At 40.4% G+C, this 21,967-nt stretch overlaps 2 protein-coding genes across 2 annotated transcripts in view; one reads left to right on the forward strand and one right to left on the reverse strand.

The window, feature by feature from the left end:
- Positions 1-8,345, reverse strand: part of chd1 (chromodomain helicase DNA binding protein 1) — a 48,801-nt gene extending 40,456 nt beyond the window's left edge. Inside the window, exons 1-6 of the mRNA XM_084034427.1 lie at positions 8,002-8,345; positions 6,402-6,516; positions 5,376-5,583; positions 3,236-3,355; positions 2,894-3,090; positions 1,031-1,302 (exon numbers count right to left, since the gene is read on the reverse strand). Coding sequence (XP_083890553.1) covers positions 1,031-1,302; positions 2,894-3,090; positions 3,236-3,355; positions 5,376-5,583; positions 6,402-6,454 — 850 coding nt within the window. The 5' untranslated portion in view covers positions 6,455-6,516; positions 8,002-8,345. The remainder of the gene's footprint in view (positions 1-1,030; positions 1,303-2,893; positions 3,091-3,235; positions 3,356-5,375; positions 5,584-6,401; positions 6,517-8,001) is intronic.
- Positions 8,346-11,801: 3,456 nt separating this feature from the next.
- syk (spleen tyrosine kinase) overlaps positions 11,802-21,967 on the forward strand; it is a 55,948-nt gene continuing 45,782 nt past the window's right edge. The window contains exon 1 of the mRNA XM_084034437.1: positions 11,802-12,003. The gene's annotated coding sequence lies outside the window, so the exon portion shown is untranslated. The remainder of the gene's footprint in view (positions 12,004-21,967) is intronic.

A 21,967-nucleotide genomic window follows, 5' to 3' on the forward strand; every position in this document is an offset into this window, starting at 1 on the left:
TCATTTTGGATAACTTCCATCAACCGGCCCTCATTCAAAATGCAAAGGAGGGCTACATAAAACTTAGGCTGCAGTCTCTTAAAGTTTTGAGATGGTTGTCTTCCAGCTTATTATATTTCTATGACTTGACTTGTGACTTGCTTGACCTAAGTTATGACTTGACTCTCACAAAAATGACTTGGGACTTGCATATGTGTGACTTACTCCCATCTCTGTCATTCACACACAGTCATACCAGTGGTAGTAAACTACAATAGTAGCCACAGCCCCCCTTGATTTTAGGCATGTTTATCACAAAGCAGGGTCAGAGCACACATCATAATGGTGGCGAGAACCCGGTGCCTGCACGAGCCGCCGGGCCATTCATCATCACTGTCTTCATCATCATCACTGTCTTCATCATCCGCGCTCCACAGCTGCACCAGATTCCCCGTCCAACACCAGAACGGCGGGACACCGTAGCCCTCGCCCGCCGCTCAGACCAGCTGTAGCCCGAACTCCGGCTTCAGCTCGCGGCAAAGTTGCGCATTTCTCCACGGACAACAGGCTGCCGAGGCGCGAGACCAGGCACGAGCCGCGTGCAAACACTCCACAGTCCACGTTGACGTGATTTCTTTTTTTTTTTAACTGACTACCGACAAGTTTAATCGGTTAATGTTAATACGGTCAACCACCGGTCAAACATACAGCAGTAATACACATTCACACGAGGAAAGCTGGGTGAAGTGCCTAGCCCAAGGACAACGACCATGACAAGGGCCAACCCGCTCTCCCACCTGAGCCACAGTCGCGATGTGTGGTTATGCAGGTGCATCGGGGTTCTTATGACAAAAAGGGCATAAAAACACAGAAAATCCAAAAGAAAATTATAATAAAAACTATATCTATGGTTAGATCTTAAGTTGTTGAAAATATTTACACTTGGATCATTTGGAGAGGTTACCTTCGGTAAATACTGAAATTCAACATCTTGTTAATTACCTGTCTAAAGTGACGGTTAACTCCTCAATGTAGGTAACGTGTTTCTTACCTCTTTTCCTTCCTATCCTGCATTCCATAACTCGCTCCAGTGTTTCAAACTCATCCTCCTCAGGCTGCGGGACATCTTCACCCAAAACCTCCACCAGATCATCTGAATCAGTCTTCAGCTCCTCGTCCTCCTTGTAGCTGATGTTGACTGTGGCCTGCCGCCGTGGTCCTGCAGATGCCATTTTCTTGTAGTTATCATCCTCGTCCTCAGAAGAGCACTTCTGGGATTTCTTCCTCTGGGTGCTGCTTTTCTTTCCATTACGAAAATTCATCCTGAAGCATGACAAGTGATGAATGCCGAATTAAACTCATGCAGCTCTTTATATTCCTTTAAACATCACAGGTCACATAAACAACACCTAATCAGCTGAGGTGAGTGATATATATCTATATACCGTAGATGACCAAATAATCGCCCGCGTGCAAATACGCGCCTGTGCTCTAATAGCCGCCGGGGTCCGACCTCATTTGGCATAATAAACGCCGGTTCAATTAAACGCCCGGGCGATTAAGTGTTTACCATAGTCTTGCACAGAAAACAAAAGTTTTTTTTTAACAGCACTCTCTCTCTCTCTCGCATGCAGGCGCGCGCACACACACACACAGACACACAAACACAGGCGCGCTAGACTGAGGGGTATAGGGATATAGATAAATGCGCTAATGTACAGTGTTGAAATTACCGCGATCGACCCCCCCTTCCGTTATCATTCATAACACTGCTCTGATCAGCTCCCTGTGTCGCGGTAACACAGACAAACTGTCTTTGTATTTATTGTCTGATGTCAATAAAGATGCGTCGGGGGGAAAAAGTAGTTTTGTTCCAGTGGTGCTATGGTGCTACGGTGAGCTCCTTGTTCTTTGCATGATGGTCTGGTGCTGCTCATTGCAAAAATAAATTGTAGCCTGTTGCAAATACGCGCCTGGTTCTTATAAACGCCTGGGCTCCAAGTCGATTTAGCATATTAAACGCCCGGGCTACTAAATGGTCATCTACGGTATATCTATATCTATAGATCGATAGATATCCAAGATATATAGATATACATATATAGATATATATATATATATGTATGTATGTATGTATGTACAGGCAGGAAAAAAAAAAAAAAATGCCAAAAACAAGCCACCTATCAATTCATTCATAAATCAATAATCATTTACATTAGGAGCGCCTCCGCACAGCACAGTAGACTAGGCAGTAGGCAGCGGCCACAACAATCCTCGCTGCACGCTCCTGCTACGTTCTTCTTCGTGTACTTTACGCGCTTGATGTTGTTCTGATGCCGTACCACCACGATGTCGCTTTCTACTTCGAAAACACGGGAAGTTGACACTGTATTTTGATAAGCTGTTGCACTCTTCAGACCCGTGGTGTGAGCAGAACCGGACCGGTACATTTATAATAAAAAATGCCGCTGTGTGTCTCCGTCCAAAATCCGCTGTGCTCGCACTGCCTGCTCGCAGATATGTGATTTGTTAATCTATTCAAGGTTTTTCTCTCTCTATCCCAGGGTGCTGCTCAGATCTGATCAGATTTTGTCATGTTCTTTCACCAATTGTTAATGTAAACATCAACATTTTTAATAATGCACCAGGTTAGAGGGTTCCTTACAGCATTAGTTCTATGAGAATCTATTTCAAATCCAAGCAAAATTGGTATTGTAACTGAAATATCCCTAACTTAATCAAATTGAATCAAATCAGAGATTAAATCGAATCCGGACCTTGTGAATCGGAATCGATTCAGGAAATCAGTGGCGATACCCAGCCCTAGTAATCTTATCACTTAAAAGGTTATATGATTTTAATACCGCTGTATACCATCATAGCAGTAGCCATTAAAAGGCAACCGTCCACTTACTTGGTTGGAGGCTTTCTGCTTTTGATTTTGTGAGTAGGCTCATAGTCTGATGCTGTTTCTTCACTATGTTCCTCAGCTGACGAGTCTGATCCAGAACCACTTCCCGATCCAGATCCTGATCCAGAGTCAGAGGAACCTGAATTTCTTCTCCTTTTGGATCCACTTGATGAGTCAGATCCATCGCTACTTGACGAGTCCTTGAAGAGATTACAAACGAAAGACAGAAAATGATTGCAACTCTAAATACAGATGTTCGAGTTAGGTAAACTGATGAGATCCCAGTTTAGATCCCAGGCCAAACAGTACAGAAAAAAGGTGTATTGGGGATCAATAAAAACAAACCTCATCAGATCCACTATTTGATGAGCTTTGTCTCTGCTGCTGCTGCTGCTGCTGCTGCTGTTGTTTTCTTAGCATAGCTGATCTTTGCACGGCTAGGATACTTGGGTTGGACTTCCAGAACTGCAATAAACGATTGAGGTGGAATGTTAGCCAAAATATGTGAACGGGCTATAAAAGCTTCCACATGATGATGAATGTAACACCACTGTGTTAAACACCCCAAAATAACTTTGTGCCAGGGCGCACTCACACTAGGCAATATTTACCGTGCCTAAGCACGGGTACGCAACTTAGATATGGCGTATAATCGATAGGCCATTCCACTCATTTAAACCTGCAACACTCAAATTCATTGAACTTGTCAAAATCTGGATACAATTTATAAAAATATAATATATAATTAACTTCATCCAGTGTCCGTCCACCGAGGAGCGGGGCGCATGCTTGAATTTTGATTCAACCACATGATTAGACACCATTTGATGGAAAAATGCTCTTAAAATCTAAAACACAGAATCTAGAAAATTTTTAAAGGAAAACATGGAATTCGGGGGAAAAATGTGATCGGAATGTGGAAAAAAATGATAACAGATTCCATAGGGCCCTACTGACAGGGTACTGGGTAGGGGGTGTAACGATACATGTATTCGTATTGAACCGAAACGGTACGGGGGTCAGAGTTCAGTGCGTTGATATACACAGTATAAAAATAAATAAAACTGGCACGCAAATTAATTACAGAACTACTGTTGGAGGCCGTCCACACGGAAAGTTTTTTTTTGTGTTTAAACACACGTCTTGTGCGTTTCAGCTGACCGTCCATACGGATCCGGCATTTTTTCCCTGCCTGAGAATGCACTTTTTTCAAACCACCTCTCAGGGTGAAAAAGAAGAAAAACGGCACCCCTCCGTTTCGTGTTTGTTTTTATGCAGACGGCAAAAACGCATACGCTGACGTCATTGCCCCGACCCTCGAGCCTGACTTCTTCCCCGGGACGTCTCATAACAACAACAACAACTTTCAAGTGCTGCCCACCTCTGCCGTTCATGAAAACAAACGATATGTGCATTTGCATATTTAACAATCACTTTCATGCAGACATATAGTCATTGGAATTGTGTTGATAAATGTGTGTGGACAGTGATAATAATTGAATGGTATTTTTATTTATTTCAATCATGTTACAAACTTGACAAAAACGAAACTAAAACCACAAATGAAATGTAAATACAGCAAACGGTCAAACAGGAAGGAGGAGCGGCTGGACCTGAAGCCGGTCAGTGAACCAGCTGTTTATAAAACCAACAACATGGGGAAAAGTAGACGACGCACTTTTTGTAGTCCATTATTGTAGTTTCTCCAACGCAGACGCACATCAATCGCCAAGGACCGATCATCAGCTGTCAATCATCAGCGACTGCATTATAATGACGTAGCTTAGTGAAAGTCTGGTCGGATTCTTTGAACAGCGCGGTCGTCTTTTCCTAAATCCTTTTGAGTTCTCCTATCGCCTTTCCTTAACCCCGTGACGCTTTCTCCAAAGGTCAAGGAATAGGAGTTAGGACCTTATTTTTTGACTATTCGACTGCCCCCCTGGTTCTAGTGTAAGTGCGCCTTAACAGTGATCTGAAGATGCGTCATGTGACTAGGTCAAAGTTCAAACGATCTGAACTCTTCTTTACTGCAACTTTGCATGTGTTCTTTGGACTCATTCATTCATGTGCAATGACAGTATCAATATTCTGTGCAATATCAACATTTCATATATTGTATTTTATCTGTCCACGCAATAAAGTCAACTTAACCACTCAGGTCTGTCTACAATATTTTTATATTACATTTTTTACTCTGTTACTTATTTATCCTGTTCTGCCTCTTGTTGTTTCACTATCCTATCTGCATGGGACAAATAAAATATTATCTTATCTTAATAAGATCTGGTAGAAAGGCAGCTTGAAGTACTGTGAAAAGAAGCTGTTATTGGCATAAAAATATCTGACTGGATGTCCAAGGTTTTTCTGTATAGTATGTTACTCTCAGAAAGATAAACATGCTATACAGAATGAAATATGTATTCTAATATGTGAGTCTTAAAGGAATGTATTTGTATGATCAGTCACATAAATCACATTTCTTTACCTCAGCTCCGTCGATGTTTGACTTGTTTGGCGGTTCAATCTTCTCCTTGGATTTCTCTGTGTCAGAATCTGACTGGCTTCCAGAGTCTGAGCCACTACCTGAGTCACTGCTCCCTGATTGGCTACTGCTGCTGGAGGAGCTGGAACTGGAGCCTGAGGCTGACCCTGATGCTGAGCCTGATCCAGAACCAGATTCATCATCAGAATTACTAGCACATGGAAAGAAAAAAAACAGAAGAAAACATGTATGCGTCCATTAGTAATTCATAGATTAATCATTCACAAATCAAGTCAGCTTCTCATCCTTTACTCATTCAAAACATGTTTCAATATAATACCTGCCACAACAAATATTACCCTTTGCTATTGCTGTTTGGCCATTCTTAGCATCAATTCTGGCCTTGTGCACAGATAAACATGATGGCATATAGACATTTAAAGTGTTGCAAGCTTGCAGCAATGAGAGATGACCCCTTGTTTTATTTCAATAAGAAAAGTGTTAATGCAGCTGGAGAGTAAGGGATGTCCTGCACAAAATGACATCCTTGTACAACTTCTACCACAATGCACTTGTCTGTGCAAGTGCAGATTTTAGTTGGATTAGCCCCCCTATGTTCATAGTTTAACTAGCAATCATTTAGACATCATATTGCTATGATTGCATTTAAAATAATTCAGTTCTGCTTGATGCAGAATATTGTGTGGTGTAAACAGAGGTGTGCAAAACAAGAATACTGTAAACAACAGTGGCATGCCATTAGACCATTAGTCTGTAAATAACCACATTTCAAATGAACCAAACTGAAAATGGCAGTGTCCCAGACACAGAAATGGGACAAGAGTTATGAAGTATTTGCCATGGTCTAATGTTAAAAAATAAGGCTCAGATACACAGTTAACATTTTTTATATATACACACTATTAGCTGACTCATCAGAAGGGACATTTCAATAAAATTATAAGAATTTAAACCACTATCCTCAAGCCATTTACATGTCCGTTTGTCAAAGATGATCAGATTGTTTACCTTGAATCTCCACTGCTGTTGCTTACACTTTCATCCTCACTGCGTCCAGCCATGTTGAAGTCCAAAATACAGACTCCCCCCGACAACTTGTAGTATTATGTTCCACGTGGTTAACCTGTGTGAGAAGATACAAATTAACAACAATAGAAATACTGTCTGGGAAAATGCCAGGACTGTGCCTTCGCCAAAGCTGATTCATTTCAGTAACATTATACTTTCCCAAAAGTTTTTATGAAGAGGATCTGATAAAATGTCAGTGTGCTAAAATAACACATTACTGGTGCAAATCATCTATGCTTACACAGTAAAAATGCATCTGCAGACCAGTACTCCTTATCTGATAAACGATAGCTCTGCATCCAAGTTCAACCAATGAACAATCCTTGGGAAGCTGACAATATATTTATAAACAAGTTATTTTATGTGTGAAAATATGTAGAAAGCAGAGCATACATTCCATGTGTTTTAGTTCTAAGAGATGCTCAACTGTTCACCAAAACAGACTGGAGATGCACCAGTGGCTGCTGCTACATGCAACTGTTAACTTGGCTGTATTTGTTCCCTCACCGCCGAGGCCCATCAGGCCTGAGCAGCAGCAGCGTGTTTCCACATCCGAACAAAGCTCAGTGGACACTCAAAACATTAAAAAGCTACACTAACCATAACCAAGCCCCAAAACATCTAATAGTGACCTGGCTATTGTCAGCCTTGATGTCATCTAGTCTAAGTGTGGCTATACTTTAGCTTGTAGCCAACTAGCTCTTGCCGGCTAATGACGCCAATATTAGCTATTGGCGGGGTAGGTTGGCAGTAATGTATGCAGACACTGCCAACGCGCCAGACAACATTTTACCCCTAAATACCAGCGGAGAAATATATCCCACAACAATCGCCATTATCGTAATACCACCAGCAGTTTGATTTACGCCAGAGAGTTTATTGCTACATCATAATGACTGCCCCCATATGTATAACCAATTGCTGTTTGCTAACGTTAGCTTTTTTGCGTTGTGCTAGTATTATGGTTATCCGCGTTACACAAACATAACACTTGCAAAAGAATAAAACCAACAGCTAGTACTGTAATTCCACATCATAACCGCAGCAACTTGGGCCAAATGTTAACAGTCGTTCCATATTTTTATTTTACGCGAACGTTTGTTCAATAAACATGAAGTGAGAGGGATGCTAGTCCAGCGTCCACTAAGGTTGCCAAGCAAAGTAGCGTTAGCTAACGTGAAGCACGAGGCTAGCACGGAAGCTAACAAAATGACAAAACTTTGAGCTAGTTTATCTTAGCAGGGAACCGATGGAATGTGCAGTTTCCAGTTATAGCCTACACTCGGCAACTATGTTTAACTATGCAAATGAATGTTCAGACAGCGAACCACGGTAGAGTGCCACGCTTATTTAGTATTCATTATAAAACCCACAAACCCAAATTAGCTAGCCTAACTTCACCCTCTTCCATCTTGTTTTCATTCGCCGCTCACTTCTCGCGGCTTTTACCACATCAACATGCAACCGTAGCTTACTTTCCCACTTAACTAGGGGGGTAAGTAACAACACACTGTATGCTGCCCGGTGCTTTTTATGTTACCTGTCAAACTCCAATGAAATTGTTGTTTAAGTCCGCCTTTCCACTTCAGAGGTCCTTTCTTCTCTTATTTAACTAGCGAGCTAGCAGCTGCGATAGCTAACGCTACCTTACGCTAGCTAGCTAGCTAACTCCCAGTTAGGGAAAGCAGCCCGAATGATTCAGTTCGGCAGGACTGGTGCAATATTGGATTTCCTCTCCCTCCGAAATCAAGTGAGTCCCCGACCCGACTTAGATGTAAGCAAACTCTATTGCTTGTAAGTCAACTGCAATTGTAGAAAGCTGGCATTTCAATCCAGGGTCTTCCGACAACCGGCCTCCGCCATGACGCCGTAGGGTTCACTTCACTAGGAAACCCCGGACAGTGACGTAACGACTGTGCGCCTCACTACACTGCATCAGCAGCGAACATCTGGCAGCGAATATCTTTAGACAACAAATACTTCTACAGGACAAATTTAATAACACGCTTATACCTTAATTTCAAGTCAAAGAATATGGCTATGAACATGACTGCTAAAAAGGGTTTTGTATGAGGGCAGGTGGGAGGATTGCGTTCATTTTGAAAATGTTGCATCTGTGGCAAGTGAATCAGACGAAGATTAAAGATAATAGACTGAAGTAAGATGAAGAAGGCAACGTACAGGAAACATTCCAAGTGCTCCTATTCAGTCAATTCAACAGTAATCTAGTTAACACAACATCACATACATTATACATTTTTACACAAAATCACGTATTTCCCATTAATTATATGGAGAAGAAAAACAATTCACCATTGTCCAACATGCAATCAAAGAAACTATGGAAAAAGTAAAAAAAAATATTTTTTGCACAACTTCAGGTATACTTGCGTGTAGGTAAAGACGTGTATGTACTAATGTTTGTATTTGATTAATGGAAAATAAAGTTGGCTTTGTTTGTGTTACAAGCACATTTAAATGTAAAGTGTCTTGCTAATATATAAGCAATATGCCATGAATATATTCTTGTTGTGGAATTAAAACATATGCTTCCAGTGCATTTTACAATAATAATTTTGAGGATATTTATTTGCGTATATTTTAAAAATACACCAGAAATATATTTAACAACAAGTTGACATATGTACACCTTAGTAATTACTCATAACTTTCACTTAAAGTATATTTCCCGATAATACATTAATAGAAAGTGTACAATAGTACAATTATTTTTAAAACATGTTAAAAGAAAAATATAAAAATAAAAACTAAGTACGATGTTAGTTTACTTTCAATATATTTCCAGATACATTTCTTCGTTCGTATTTGCAGTATACTATGGCAATGTACATAAGTACATTTATTTTTCCTCCGAGTATATTAATTACAATATAATTTAGAAGTAGTACCTTGGGATTGCTGAATAAAAGAGAGTATTATTGGCTGAACAAGGAATACATAATAAATGTATTATTAGTACTACTCCAAAAATACAATAAAAGCCAATTAAGTGTAGGCTACTTGACTTGAAGGGTACTATTCTGAGAACCATTAAGATGCACTTAAATGCACTTAATTACAACTTTTGTTAACTAATCAGTATTTTTTGAAAATACAACTTATTCCAACTTTGTTTCAACATGATGTGTATTTCAATCATATTTTGGTGAAATTGACATGAATTCGAAATTCTAAGAAATTCTATTTGACATGTCATATCTGCACTTTTTTAATTACATTATAAACATATTTTATATTAGTATATTAATAGTTATCTGAAAGTGAATTAAAATATACTCCAAGCTAAAAAATAAGTGCATCTTAATGGTGTCTCAAAATATTATGGTCAACTATTTGTACTATTGTATTAAATTATGATGTTAGTATTCTTTTAATATATTTCCAGATACAATTTTTGTTAGTATATTTGAAATGCACAAGTATATTTATTTTTCACCTGGAAAGAGCTATTGCACACCACAGCAGAACAATCTTGTAAAACATGTATTATTGACTTTGGCGTAAAGTTTTGATTGTGATCAGTTTTTGATGGACCTATGGACCTTTTGCATGTTTTGTGCTTCTTTTTTTGTGCCCTGATCCGCCATCAAGGCCGTTGAATTAAATTCAACTTGAAACGTGACAGTATAGTGTTGTGGATGTGACTGTGAATTGAAATAAAAGATTACAAAGTGTCGCATCTCTGTCTATTAGATTTAATTGCTTCCCAGGTGAAAATGAATATCTACTTTTTCAATAGTACTGTATATTAAAATATACTAACAAAGACCTGTATATTGAAAGTTTAATAACATCATACGTTTAAGTATTTTTTCAGAATAACACTTTTAACACACTTTGAAATAATTGTACTGCTGCACACTATCTATAAATATATTCTACGAAAATATACTACTAGGTGAAAGTTACATCTAATTACTAAAGTACATATGGTATGTCCACTTTGTTGTAAAATATATTTTTGGTATAGTTTTGTGTATGCTCAAAATGTATATTGCAACACTGGACTGGAACCATATTTTAAAAATGCACTGATTAAGTGGAATAAGCCAGAAGTATAATTGAGAACATTACTCAAACAAGAATACATTAATGGTAGGCTATATTGCTTATATATTAGCAATACATTTTTAAATAAACTTGTAACACAAACAATGTAATGCAAACTTGAATTTAATTAGACAAGAATGTATATTAGTACATACACAGCCATGTAGCTTCTTACCTGTAAAAAGGGACCATTCAGTAATTTCGGAATAGACCACCTGATTGAAATGGGGGGGGGTTCTTTGTAGAGAGGTGGGTCACCCAACAATTTTTAGACTGGGTTTCCTCAGCTTTTGTCATGAAAACAGCAACATTTCCAATGTATAGTATAAAAATACATCTCATCAACACATTCATCTTTTAAAGTTATATTCTTATTGTTGCTGTTAATTAATTCTGCCATGTCGATTGCAGGGTCATATTAAAATAAATTATATTGTGCATAAAGTGATCAGAGGTCCGAAAATCCCTCCGGTGGGTCTTGAAATAAATAACGTACAGTCCCTAGTAGGCTATACTTGAAGTCGACCCATTTTACAACATAAAGGTACACCAAATACCCTTCAAAACAGCAAACTTCCAGTCAACTAATCATTTATACATGTGTTAACTGATACTTATACTTATCTGTATACTTCAAATGCACTCGAAGTATACAGATAATGTTGTCTGCAAGTAGGCCTACACAATTTTCTGATTTTTCACGTGTGATGCAGCAGCGACACCTGTTGATGACATGTGTTTAACGCAGGATGAATTAGGCTCCGTTTAATTTACATCTGATATACATTTTATATTTAGTCTACTTTTTTTTTATCACCACGAAGCTATAATTGATGGGTTATCATAAACATGCGTAATGAAAATAGGCCTGGTTTAAATGTGCATGGTGATTTGTGTCAGTGAGCAGCATCATACGGCTCGTTGTTTACTGTTATGGACCAATAGGAAGTGAACCAGGAATCAAGCAGCCCAGGTGTTACACCCAATTCTGCCATCCGTCAGATTCTGTGACCGCTGTTGCAACTCACAAATCAGTTAGAAGAATATTACTACTTTACCTGTCTCTCCAAGCAGACAGAACAGATTAGCCGTTTTACACAGTAAGAATACGTTTACTAAATACAATTATATTATTGAACAAAATTATAATCCAAAGTGTCCAAAAATATTCTATTCCACAGAGCGCTCATCCAATATGATGCAAATCAACGCTCTTCGTCGGGCCCGTTTTCGACGAGACACATGCAGAACATTTGCAGCAGATTTGCGATCACAGAATGTGATGGGTCGCAGGATTTAGCGTAACACCTCGGGACGGCAGCCTCTCCAACATTTCACTGGAGTGATGGTGGGATGCTATTGCTGAACGCCCCACTCATCCTCATACATGTTGTTCAAGTTCGAGGCGACCCGAGGCGACACAATACTAACAATGGGATGGCTGCCCGGGACATAGACGGCACCCAAGAGGGTGAGTAGCCTACACACGCGAGTCATTGAACGTGTTTTACTCGGAGTGCATGCGACAGATCTCATGTATTTAGCAGCAACACGGAGAGTGATCAGACACGACTTGAGCTAGTCAGTAGTTGGGCTGATCATGATGCAGTGGAAGGATTAAACGACGTGGGTAATGCGGCGGAAATAATGAGAGAGCGGGTGATCCTCCTGCAGACACACGCATGTAAATGTGGCATGCGCTGCGCTTGAAAGCATCTGCGATGAGTTCAATGTCAAGTAAAATGCAGTATTCTTGTCGTGCTGGTCTATGTTGTGTTTTAGTTGTGCATACAAAGACATTTGCAATAACCGCAGAGAAGTTGCCTCACAGAGAGTCAGAGTCTTCCTGCTATGCCTGGTTGGTCAATGTTGAATCTTTTTTCAACACTCAGGAACAGAATACCTCTGTGACAGCTACATTGACCAAAGGCTAATATTGAAGTGACAAGTGACCATATCTCAGCTACATGTCGGCCCTGTGATAGACTGGTTACATGTCTGTCTCTACATGTCGGCCCTGTGATAGACTGGTTACCTGTCTGTCTCTCCATGTCGGCCCTGTGATAGACTGGTTACCTGTCTGTCTCTACATGTCAGCCCTGTGATAGAATGGTTACCTGTCTGTCTCTATATGTCAGCCCTGTGATAGACTGGTTACCTGTCTGTCTCTACATGTCAGATAGACTGGTTACCTGTCTGTCTCTATATGTCAGCCCTGTGATAGACTGGTTACCTGTCTGTCTCTACATGTCAGATAGACTGGTTACCTGTCTGTCTCTACATGTCAGCCCTGTGATAGACTGGTTACCTGTCTGTCTCTACATGTCGGCCCTGTGATAGACTGGTTACCTGTCTGTCTCTACATGTCAGCACTGTGATGGACTGGTTACCTGTCTGTCTACATGTCAGCCCTGTGATAGACTGGTTACCTGTCTGTCTCTACATTCAGATAGATACTTGTCTGTCTCTACATGTCGGCCCTGTGATAGACTGGTTACCTGTCTGTCTCTCCATGTCAGCACTGTAATAGACTGGTTACCTGTCTGTCTCTACATGTCAGCCCTGTGATAGACAGGTTACCTGTCTGTCTCTACATGTCGGCCCTGTGATAGACAGGTTACCTGTCTGTCTCTACATGTCGGCCCTGTGATAGACAGGTTACCTCTCTGTCTCTACATGTCAGTCCTGTGATAGGCTGGTTACCTGTCTGTCTCTCCATGTCGGCCCTGTGATAGACTGGTTACCTGTCTGTCTCTCCATGTCAGCCCTGTGATAGACTGGTCACCTCTCTGTCTCTACATGTCAGTCCTGTGATAGACTGGTCACCTCTCTGTCTCTACATGTCAGTCCTGTGATAGACTGGTTACCTGTCTGTCTCTAAATGTCAGTCCTGTGATAGACGAGCAAAAGTTCACATTTCATAGTTGTTTTGAAGCCACAGGGTAATCGGAATTCCAACGCTCATTGAATACGTCACACAGCCTGCAGCACCGTATCCGTCCCTCTGGTTCCGCAAAGCAATGATCTTTTGAAGAGACACTGTTGCAGTGCTATGCCATAAAGCAAAGTTCTTTATGAACGGTGCAATTGCGGCATATTTTCTTTTTTGTGATTACATCGCCATCTTCTGTGGCAGGGTCTCTGTGGCAGGGTCTGCTATCGCAAGTGTGACCTCTAGTGGGAAAGGTCGGTATAACCGGTCTGGTCCAGTCTTTGGCTTGGTATCAGACCGGTTTGAAAATGTTTAAACCGGCCCAAGCCTACTTTGTATGCACTATTTGAATGACACTATCAAAGCAACAACAACATGCTGATATACAGTACAGTATTGTATACAAACACTGATGTCTTTGGTACTTCGTATACATTTTGATTTTTTCAGAAAAACATTTCCAGTACAGTACATCTACACACATATCAATGAACACAAAAATAGAAAAGCTTCACATTGCAGGATTTTACAACAACATCTGGCTTCATAATTCAAGATAAACTTTACAGTGTTAAAGTAACCCAGATAATTGCATTGGTAGCGTGGTAGCAATGGTTGCAAGACCGTGTTAGTGAGGTCATGGTTAATCAACTGCCAGGTAGCCCCGCCCCTAAAGCATCCCCTGCTTTCTGGTCTGTTGGACTCTAAATGGACCATAATGTACTAAATGAACATCATGCTGGATTGAAGAAGACTTGAAACTAGAGATTGAGACCATAAAGTCATATTTACAATGTTTACTGAGATAATAATTCAAACTGTAGAAGACTTATTTTTGCAACTAGAGAAGTCGCCCCCTGATGGCCACATTGACAACATGAACTGCATCCATCACCCGACGCTTCTTCTCTTTTTGGACTTATTTGAACATTTTAAAGCGATTTATCATCCATCCTAAGCGAGCATAATTCACAACAAAATATCCTTACGTTGTAAAGTAATTCATTATCCAGTTTTGTTGTGTGGGAGTTCATCTTTGGGTGACAGGGCTTTTCACTGTTGTGAGAAATGGCATTGGTTTCAAGTGAAAGGACTGAACAAGAAAATTACCAGCCAATTTAAGGTAATAACTAATAAAATTGGCAACACAAAAAGGATTTATTTTGTTGAAAGTTCAAATTTAGCTGATGTGTTAACAATTGAAGTCAATAAAAAAAACTCTTATTTATTTGAGAAAACAATAAGTGTGCAGCATAAAAATGAATAATAAAAACAAGCTTATGTCTTTAAGGCACACCACTTTGACAACAGTTTTTAATAACAGAAAACAGGAACTCGACAAGCAAAAAGAGAACTGCAACTCACAAAAATAGTTTGAACCCATAATCAAACTCAACATTTACATAGCTGTTATGCTATGTGAGCATGCTTAAATGTATTTAATGAAATAAAACATTATTTCTTAACAAAAATGTAAAGTGATACTATGATGCTTTAGTGCCATTTTAAGAGTTTAAAGTATATTTTCATGGTTATTGCAATAATATTGTAAATTGCAATTATCATTTCAATCTTATAGACTCAAAATTAAGACTTAAATTACACATCAGATCTTGGTAAACATATTATTCAAATTAATAATCTTTACTGATGAACATGTACATCCATATGCACATTATATAATTTGTTGAGAACAAAATGTTGTAACAATGGTCAATGGAAACCAAACTCATCAACCCATTCAGGGCTGGATTCAAAATCACACCGAAAATCAAAGTATAAAATTAAAATCACAGGCTGATCCAACTTTCGTGATTTTCATCACAACGTAGTGTCTTTGTGTGCCTGTATGCACTCCCGACAATGCCTGGGCATGCTCCTGATGAGTTGGGGGATGGTGTTCTGGGGGATCTCCTCCGATAGGTCCTTTCATCCCATAGGTGCTCAATTGGATTTAGGTCAGGGGAACATGAGGGCCAGTCAATGGCATCAATGCCTAGATGAGCATTGTCCTGCACCAGGAGGAACCCAGGGCCCACTGCACCAGCGTCAATAGCAGTCAGGGTACCATTGGTTATGACATGGAGGTCTGTGAGACCCTCCTATGATATGCCCCCACAGACCATCCTGATCAAACCGGTCCTGCTGGATAATGTTATAGGCAGCATAATGTGCACCACGGCATCTCCAGGCTCTTTCACGCCTGTCACATGTGCTCAATGCGAACCTGCTCTCATCTGTGAAGAGAACCATGCGCCATGGTGGACCTGCCTATTATGGTGTTCGCTGGTGTTCTCTGGTGAATGCCAGTCAAGCTGCACGGTACGGGGCTGTGAGACCACATGCAAACCCATTCCCTTTTTGGACAGTCCTGAAGATGAAGGACCCCCAGAAGGGAGCAACTCCTTCAAACCACCGGCCAATAACCTGCCTCTGCACAACATGGAAGCTCCTGTCAGGCATCATTGCGGCTAAGGTAAGTAGGCACTAGGTCAATACGTGAGCGGGGCCCAGAAGAAACAAAACGAAAAGAACACCAGCTGCTGGTTGACAAGGCAATCACTCAAGACTGTAAGATCAGACAGACCAACATGGGCACGACAGATGGTACTGGAATGCTGTACAACATAAAATGGACACTAAGAGCCTTCATCGAGAACTCAATGGGGCTGTGTGTTACAACCCAGTTCGTGAGGGGAAAGGGAAGCAACATAAAACCAGCTGTGTTTGGTAATGTAAATTATTAACAATAAAGTTTAAAGTTGTTTGGGGAAAAAAAAGAACATACAGAACTACAACAGAGAGGGCTAAAGGATGGATGGATGCTGCTAAAGCAATGAAACAAATATAACTGAAAAAGGACTCTTTAAGACTAGAGCTGTAACCAGAAACGAAATGCAAACAAAGGATCACCTACTGAACTAGATCTCTTAAAACAAAACACAATGTGAGCAGCACCCCTATCCCTAGTGTCTCTAGACATCCAAATAGCTATGGACACAGCAAAATCAGGGTTACGTCTAACCTGGCCCAATCTCTGGAGTAGCCCAGCACAGACAATACAAAGTAGAGCACACAAAAGAGCACGAGGTGGCTGATCAAGTGGAATGACAGCCCTTACCCGATTGCTACACGGACGAGTGATTTATGGAGTGAGCCGGTGCCGCTGAAGTGGTTGGAGCTGCTGCTTGGTTGGTTGAAACTACTGCCGGCCGCCGCACCAATCAGGGTCCACAGATCACCGCCCAAGAAGTGGGAGGGGCCGGAACCGACGGACCAATCCCCAACTGGAGGCCACACATCCTAGGACAACACAAACACTTAATACATGAGCAAAGAAAAGCGACAGCCGTAACACTGTGGAAGACGACTCTAGAGGCCAACTCAAAGCCAATTGCACAAGGTACTAGGGCTGAACGATTTTAGGAAAAGATCTAACTGCGATTTTTCTGGCAGATGTTGCGATTACGATTTGATTCACGATTTCCTTTAAATCAACTTCAGTGCAATATTCACAATGTACTGTAACATTAAAACATTAATTGCTATTTCTTTAATGCAAGGATGAAAACTAAAGTTAAAAATTGCTTCCAAATCTATTTATTAACAAGAAACATGCATGTACATTCCGTAAAAAAAAGTTAAATAAAATACAAAAAAATTACCCTTCTGAAAAATATGTCAGACATTAAAATAGGTGGGTCATTCATTTATGGCTCAGCAGCACACAAATATTGTCTATTCTGTAAATCAGAGCACAGAGCATTTTTCCTGAAAAATAGCAAATATCTTTTTTAAACAAAGGCTGACACCACAAGTCAGGGTGAAGAGCAGAACAAATAAAATCTCAACAGTACTTAATCAACAATAATACTTGCGTCCCTGACGTCTCTACATCACTCTTTACAGATTTTTACTGCACATTTTTCAACTCTGTTACCACTTTTTCCAAAATGGGTAAATAGGTGCTGTTCCATTGATGGCCTTGAAGGCCAGTGCCATCGTCGAGGACCCCAGGTGCAGAACTTGGTCTACCACACCAGACAGGAGCATCTTTGCACAGCCTGCTCCTGGGGTCCTGAGACAGACCAGCACATAACAGCAGGATGTAAGATACAGACAGGTATAAGGGTCATTCCATGTGAAAACAGCCAATTTTGGGGTACCATGAACATGACACCTCTCAGATTTAGCTGAAAAGTGGTGAAAATATGCCTTATGTTACCAAACGAGGGAATCTGAAGTTTCAGGTCAATATCTCAAACTGTTTACCCGTGGCGTCCATTTGAATGTCAAGTGCCACGCCCCTTTTTGACACATTGGAATTTTGCATTTCATTTGTTGGCATATTTGGAGGCCCATAACTTCTGTTCTAATACTGATAGAAGGCTGAAAATGGGTGTGTTGGTTCATTGTAGTTTGTACTATACAATTCTGAATCAACATTCCTTACTGTTTGGGTGAGAGGTGGGTCACCAAAGTCCTAAAAAATGTCGACGGCATGTGTGATTTTTCACTTTTTGTGTGCCCGTAGCGCCCGATTAATGATCATATTTATTCTAAACGTGATTATTTGTTATATTTGGGAACTTTTCTCTTGCCAAAATGAATTTGAAGGGTATAGTACCACTGGTGGGGGTTTTATGGGGGTCCGAAAACCCTTTCGGGCAGAGGTGACTCTTTTGGAACCCCATATTTGGACCCCCAAATGACCATGTGGGCACTTAAAGATCCTAATGGGATTTATACCAGATAAAGATACATAGTTGTTTTTTCTTTTAATGAAATAAAACCTTTGACTATGAAGCTCCATCATATGAATCTTATTCAAATGGTCAAAATGAAAGACACCTCCAAAGATGGCTGAGAATGACCAAGCTAAGATCCTGTAGGACTTTTAGATCCAGACTGATACACTGCTGATGGCTAACCAACGGGACATTGTGGTAGTGGACAAACAACAGATGAGTAGTGATAGATGTAGCAATCCCAAGGGACAGCAACATCAAGAAGAAGGAACATGAGAAGCTCAAACGATACCACGGGCTGAAATAGGATCTAGAAAAGATGTGGAATGTAAAGGCATCAGTGGTACCGGTGGTAATCGGGGCGCTCAGGGCTGTAACCTCTAAACTGGGACAGTGGCTCCAGCAGATTCCAGGGTCAACATCTGATATCTGTTAATACTACCACTAATGCTACTACTACTATACTACTACCAACACCAAATGCTGTTGGAACCCAAGCGCCTGGTTTGCACGAGATTTCTGCCTTAAATGAGAAATCCGGTCATTTTTTACCCCATTTTCGTTAGTTTTGATTTTGTATCCATAAAGAAACGATCGAGCAGTGCAGTCATCATGTCCATAATAAATCCATGAAGCTGTTATGTCCATATGTATGACTATGTTACAACATAGCAATGATTGCTTACAGCTAAACAGCAGCCGTAGCCAAAACAGTGCGAGTCTCGCGCAAGTTTCCGTCTACCGACTGCCGTCGCTGCCGTCTCCCGACGTCCTCACTCTGGAGCTGTTTTCAAGCCAGTACAGTGACAAGTCTTGGACAGTTGTGCGAGGGTCACTTTGAGTACACCTGGAGTCGAAAAACAGTGACAATGGCAAGTAGTAGCTAGCTAGCTTTGGAAGCTCTTGCTCGATCTCACTCTGCTGATGAGAGACTGCAGATGGCACAGGCGACTCCCACTAGTGCTATCAACACAACTAGCCTACTGAGACTGCGCGAGATTTGTTGTCACTGTAGCAGGTTCAACTGTCACAAAGGCTAAGCAATCTTACTATGTAGTTACACTGTCATATGGAGATGACGGCACTGCTCGATAGAAAGAAGTTTGTCACTGTACTGGCTTGAAAACAGCTCCAGAGTGAGGACGTCGGGAGACGGCAGTGACGGTAGTCGGGAGTCGGCAGACGGAAACTTGCGCGAGACTTGCATCATTTTGGCTATGGGCTGCTGTTTAGCTGTAGGCAATCGTTGCTATGTTGTAACATAGTCATACATATGGACATAACAGCTTCATGGATTTATTACGGACATGATGACTGCACTGCTCGATCGTTTCTTTGTAGATACAAAATCAAAACTATGAGGAAAACGTTTTCGTTTCTGCGGTGAGTGGGAGGGACGAGCGTGTGCCCGGCACGTTACTAGCTGTAAGCCATCGTTGAGCTCGGCAATCTACTGCTAATGTCTACGGGGTGATTTGAGGTGAGTAACTCCATGCAAAAACACACATTTATGTTGTTTCGCCACACTATTTGAGCTAAACTAGCGCTGTCGTGTCTCGTACGCACCCAACCTGTGTTGCATAGGTCTTGGAATTGTTTTCTGAGGCCCAGGAAAGCAGATAAAACTTGTCCCTATGGGTTAGCATTGGAGTGAGTCTGGAAGGCTGCAAGGCAGGTACAGATCTCGAGCTAGGCAACGTCAATTTTTGTCTGTTTTTTTGCTTCTAATAAGTCGGGATGACCCTGGGGACAACAAAAATGGGGTCAAAAATGACCGGATTTCTCCTTTTAAGCCTATTAAAGCAGTTTTTTCTCGCCACTGTCGCTCCTGGGTGATGTTGGGTGATGTTGGGACTTGAAAATGTATTAACTCTGAAAATCATGAGCGTATTATAGTACTGCTCGATAAGTGTCTTGAGATGACTTCTGTTGTGATATGACACTATAAATAAAATTGAATTGAATATCTCTGTCCAGAAGAGCCCTGTCCCTAGTGTCTAGAAACAGCTACTGAAAAACCCTCAGGCTCCCTACTCAAGGAGTAAAACACAAAACCGCCCACAAGAGCACCCATGGGGCAAGTGGGACATTTATTTTTCTTTCTATACATATATGCTGTATATGTATAAATAGGCTCATGTGTTGGATTAACTGCAGTATATGTAAGCACTGCATTTTTGTACTTTATGTTTGGAAAAACAGAAATATCATGAAAATAAATATCAGATCAAACTCTGTAGAGGTCAATTCAATAGTATTGCAGAGATTAAACAGTTTAAATAGGGTTTCTTTAAAAACTGAACATTATACTGACATGCTACTCTGGTCATGTAACTGTGTGTCTACAGGATGTGTGCTGGTAAAACCGAAAAATACCACAGGGCTTCTGGTGTTGCTTAGCAGTTTTACATTACATTTCCTGCAATATAATTATTACACATCAGTCAAGCATCAATTACGTTTTTTTGTCATCGCAAGTTCATTATTTGGGGACAGTTGTCCTATTGATTGTGAACTTTGTGTAGTTCCACAAGGTGGCGCCATATGGATTAAAGTTAAGGGTAAATATTATCTTCCAGGATTTATGAAATTCTGATGGGACATTTTGGAATGTCAAAATTGCATCTCAACAAATCCATTCAACTTTTTCTAAAAGTAACACTTAAGATGGATTAGGTGAGAGCTGCATGTGATAGGACTCCAGGGCTCAGTATGTGTTTCACATACTGATATTGGCATCGTTCTGAACAACAATGTGTGACACCTGCTATGATTTCTCTTTTAACTGAGACCCCTGTTGCCCTTCAACGCGTAGAACAGCTGAGCAAATGAAGACGCTTCACTTCCTTCAGTCAGACCTCAAGTCAGGCATGAAGACCACAAAGTGTAAATTAGACATCGTATAGCGAGACTTTCCATTCCGCAGAGCATCGACTCCAAACAAACCTGAACCACCTCACCTTGAAGAGGAACTACAATCTGTATGTAGCCATTTAGCTGGAAAGTGTTGCACAATCTCAGCCACACTGTTTTGTAGATCGTTGACTGTTTTCACTTTTACGCTGACACTGAAGCAGGTCGCTGTAGAAGGATCAGGAAGATCAGACTTCAGTCTTTTTCACATTCATGTGTTTTGCTGGAAAAAATCATTTGAAAATGGGAAGAAATGTGTGTGATTGCTGTGCACATTAATGGAGATTTGTGTTATTTTTAATAACTTTAGTATTATATGAAATGTGTGTTGACTTTGCTTTGTTGACTGTATTTGAAAGATGTAATGGGAGTAAATAAGGGCTTTGAAAACACTTCTGCTTTGGGCTTTAGAGCATTTAATTATGTGTCAACAAAATTAGGTTACTCAGAAAATACAATCAACAGTCATTTAAGTTATGTTTTAAGTAATAAAACACTGTATAAATCTGACTATGAATGATTTATGAACAAAGGGCTCTGTAAAACCCTTCAGAATGGAGGTAGGAATGAAACTGGAAGGTTTGCTAAGTAACTGGAACTATCTGGATCTACTTTAGAGAAAATGTTCTTTATAGATATGGATTGTAAAATGACATACATTTTGAAAGACAATACAGGTGATAAATGAACTATTACATATTCACATGAAAACTTCCCCAGTTGATAACTGGCAAATGATCTAATGCTAACTTTTGGAACTAGTAGTAAAATAAACTGCTATTTTGGATGTTTTCCTTACACTAGTCTGAAAGAAGACATGTTATGGAAGCATGATACTCAAA

This window comes from Eutrigla gurnardus (genome assembly GCF_963514095.1).
Source record: "Eutrigla gurnardus genome assembly, chromosome: 19".
In the NCBI taxonomy this organism is placed as follows: Eukaryota; Metazoa; Chordata; class Actinopteri; order Perciformes; family Triglidae; genus Eutrigla; species Eutrigla gurnardus.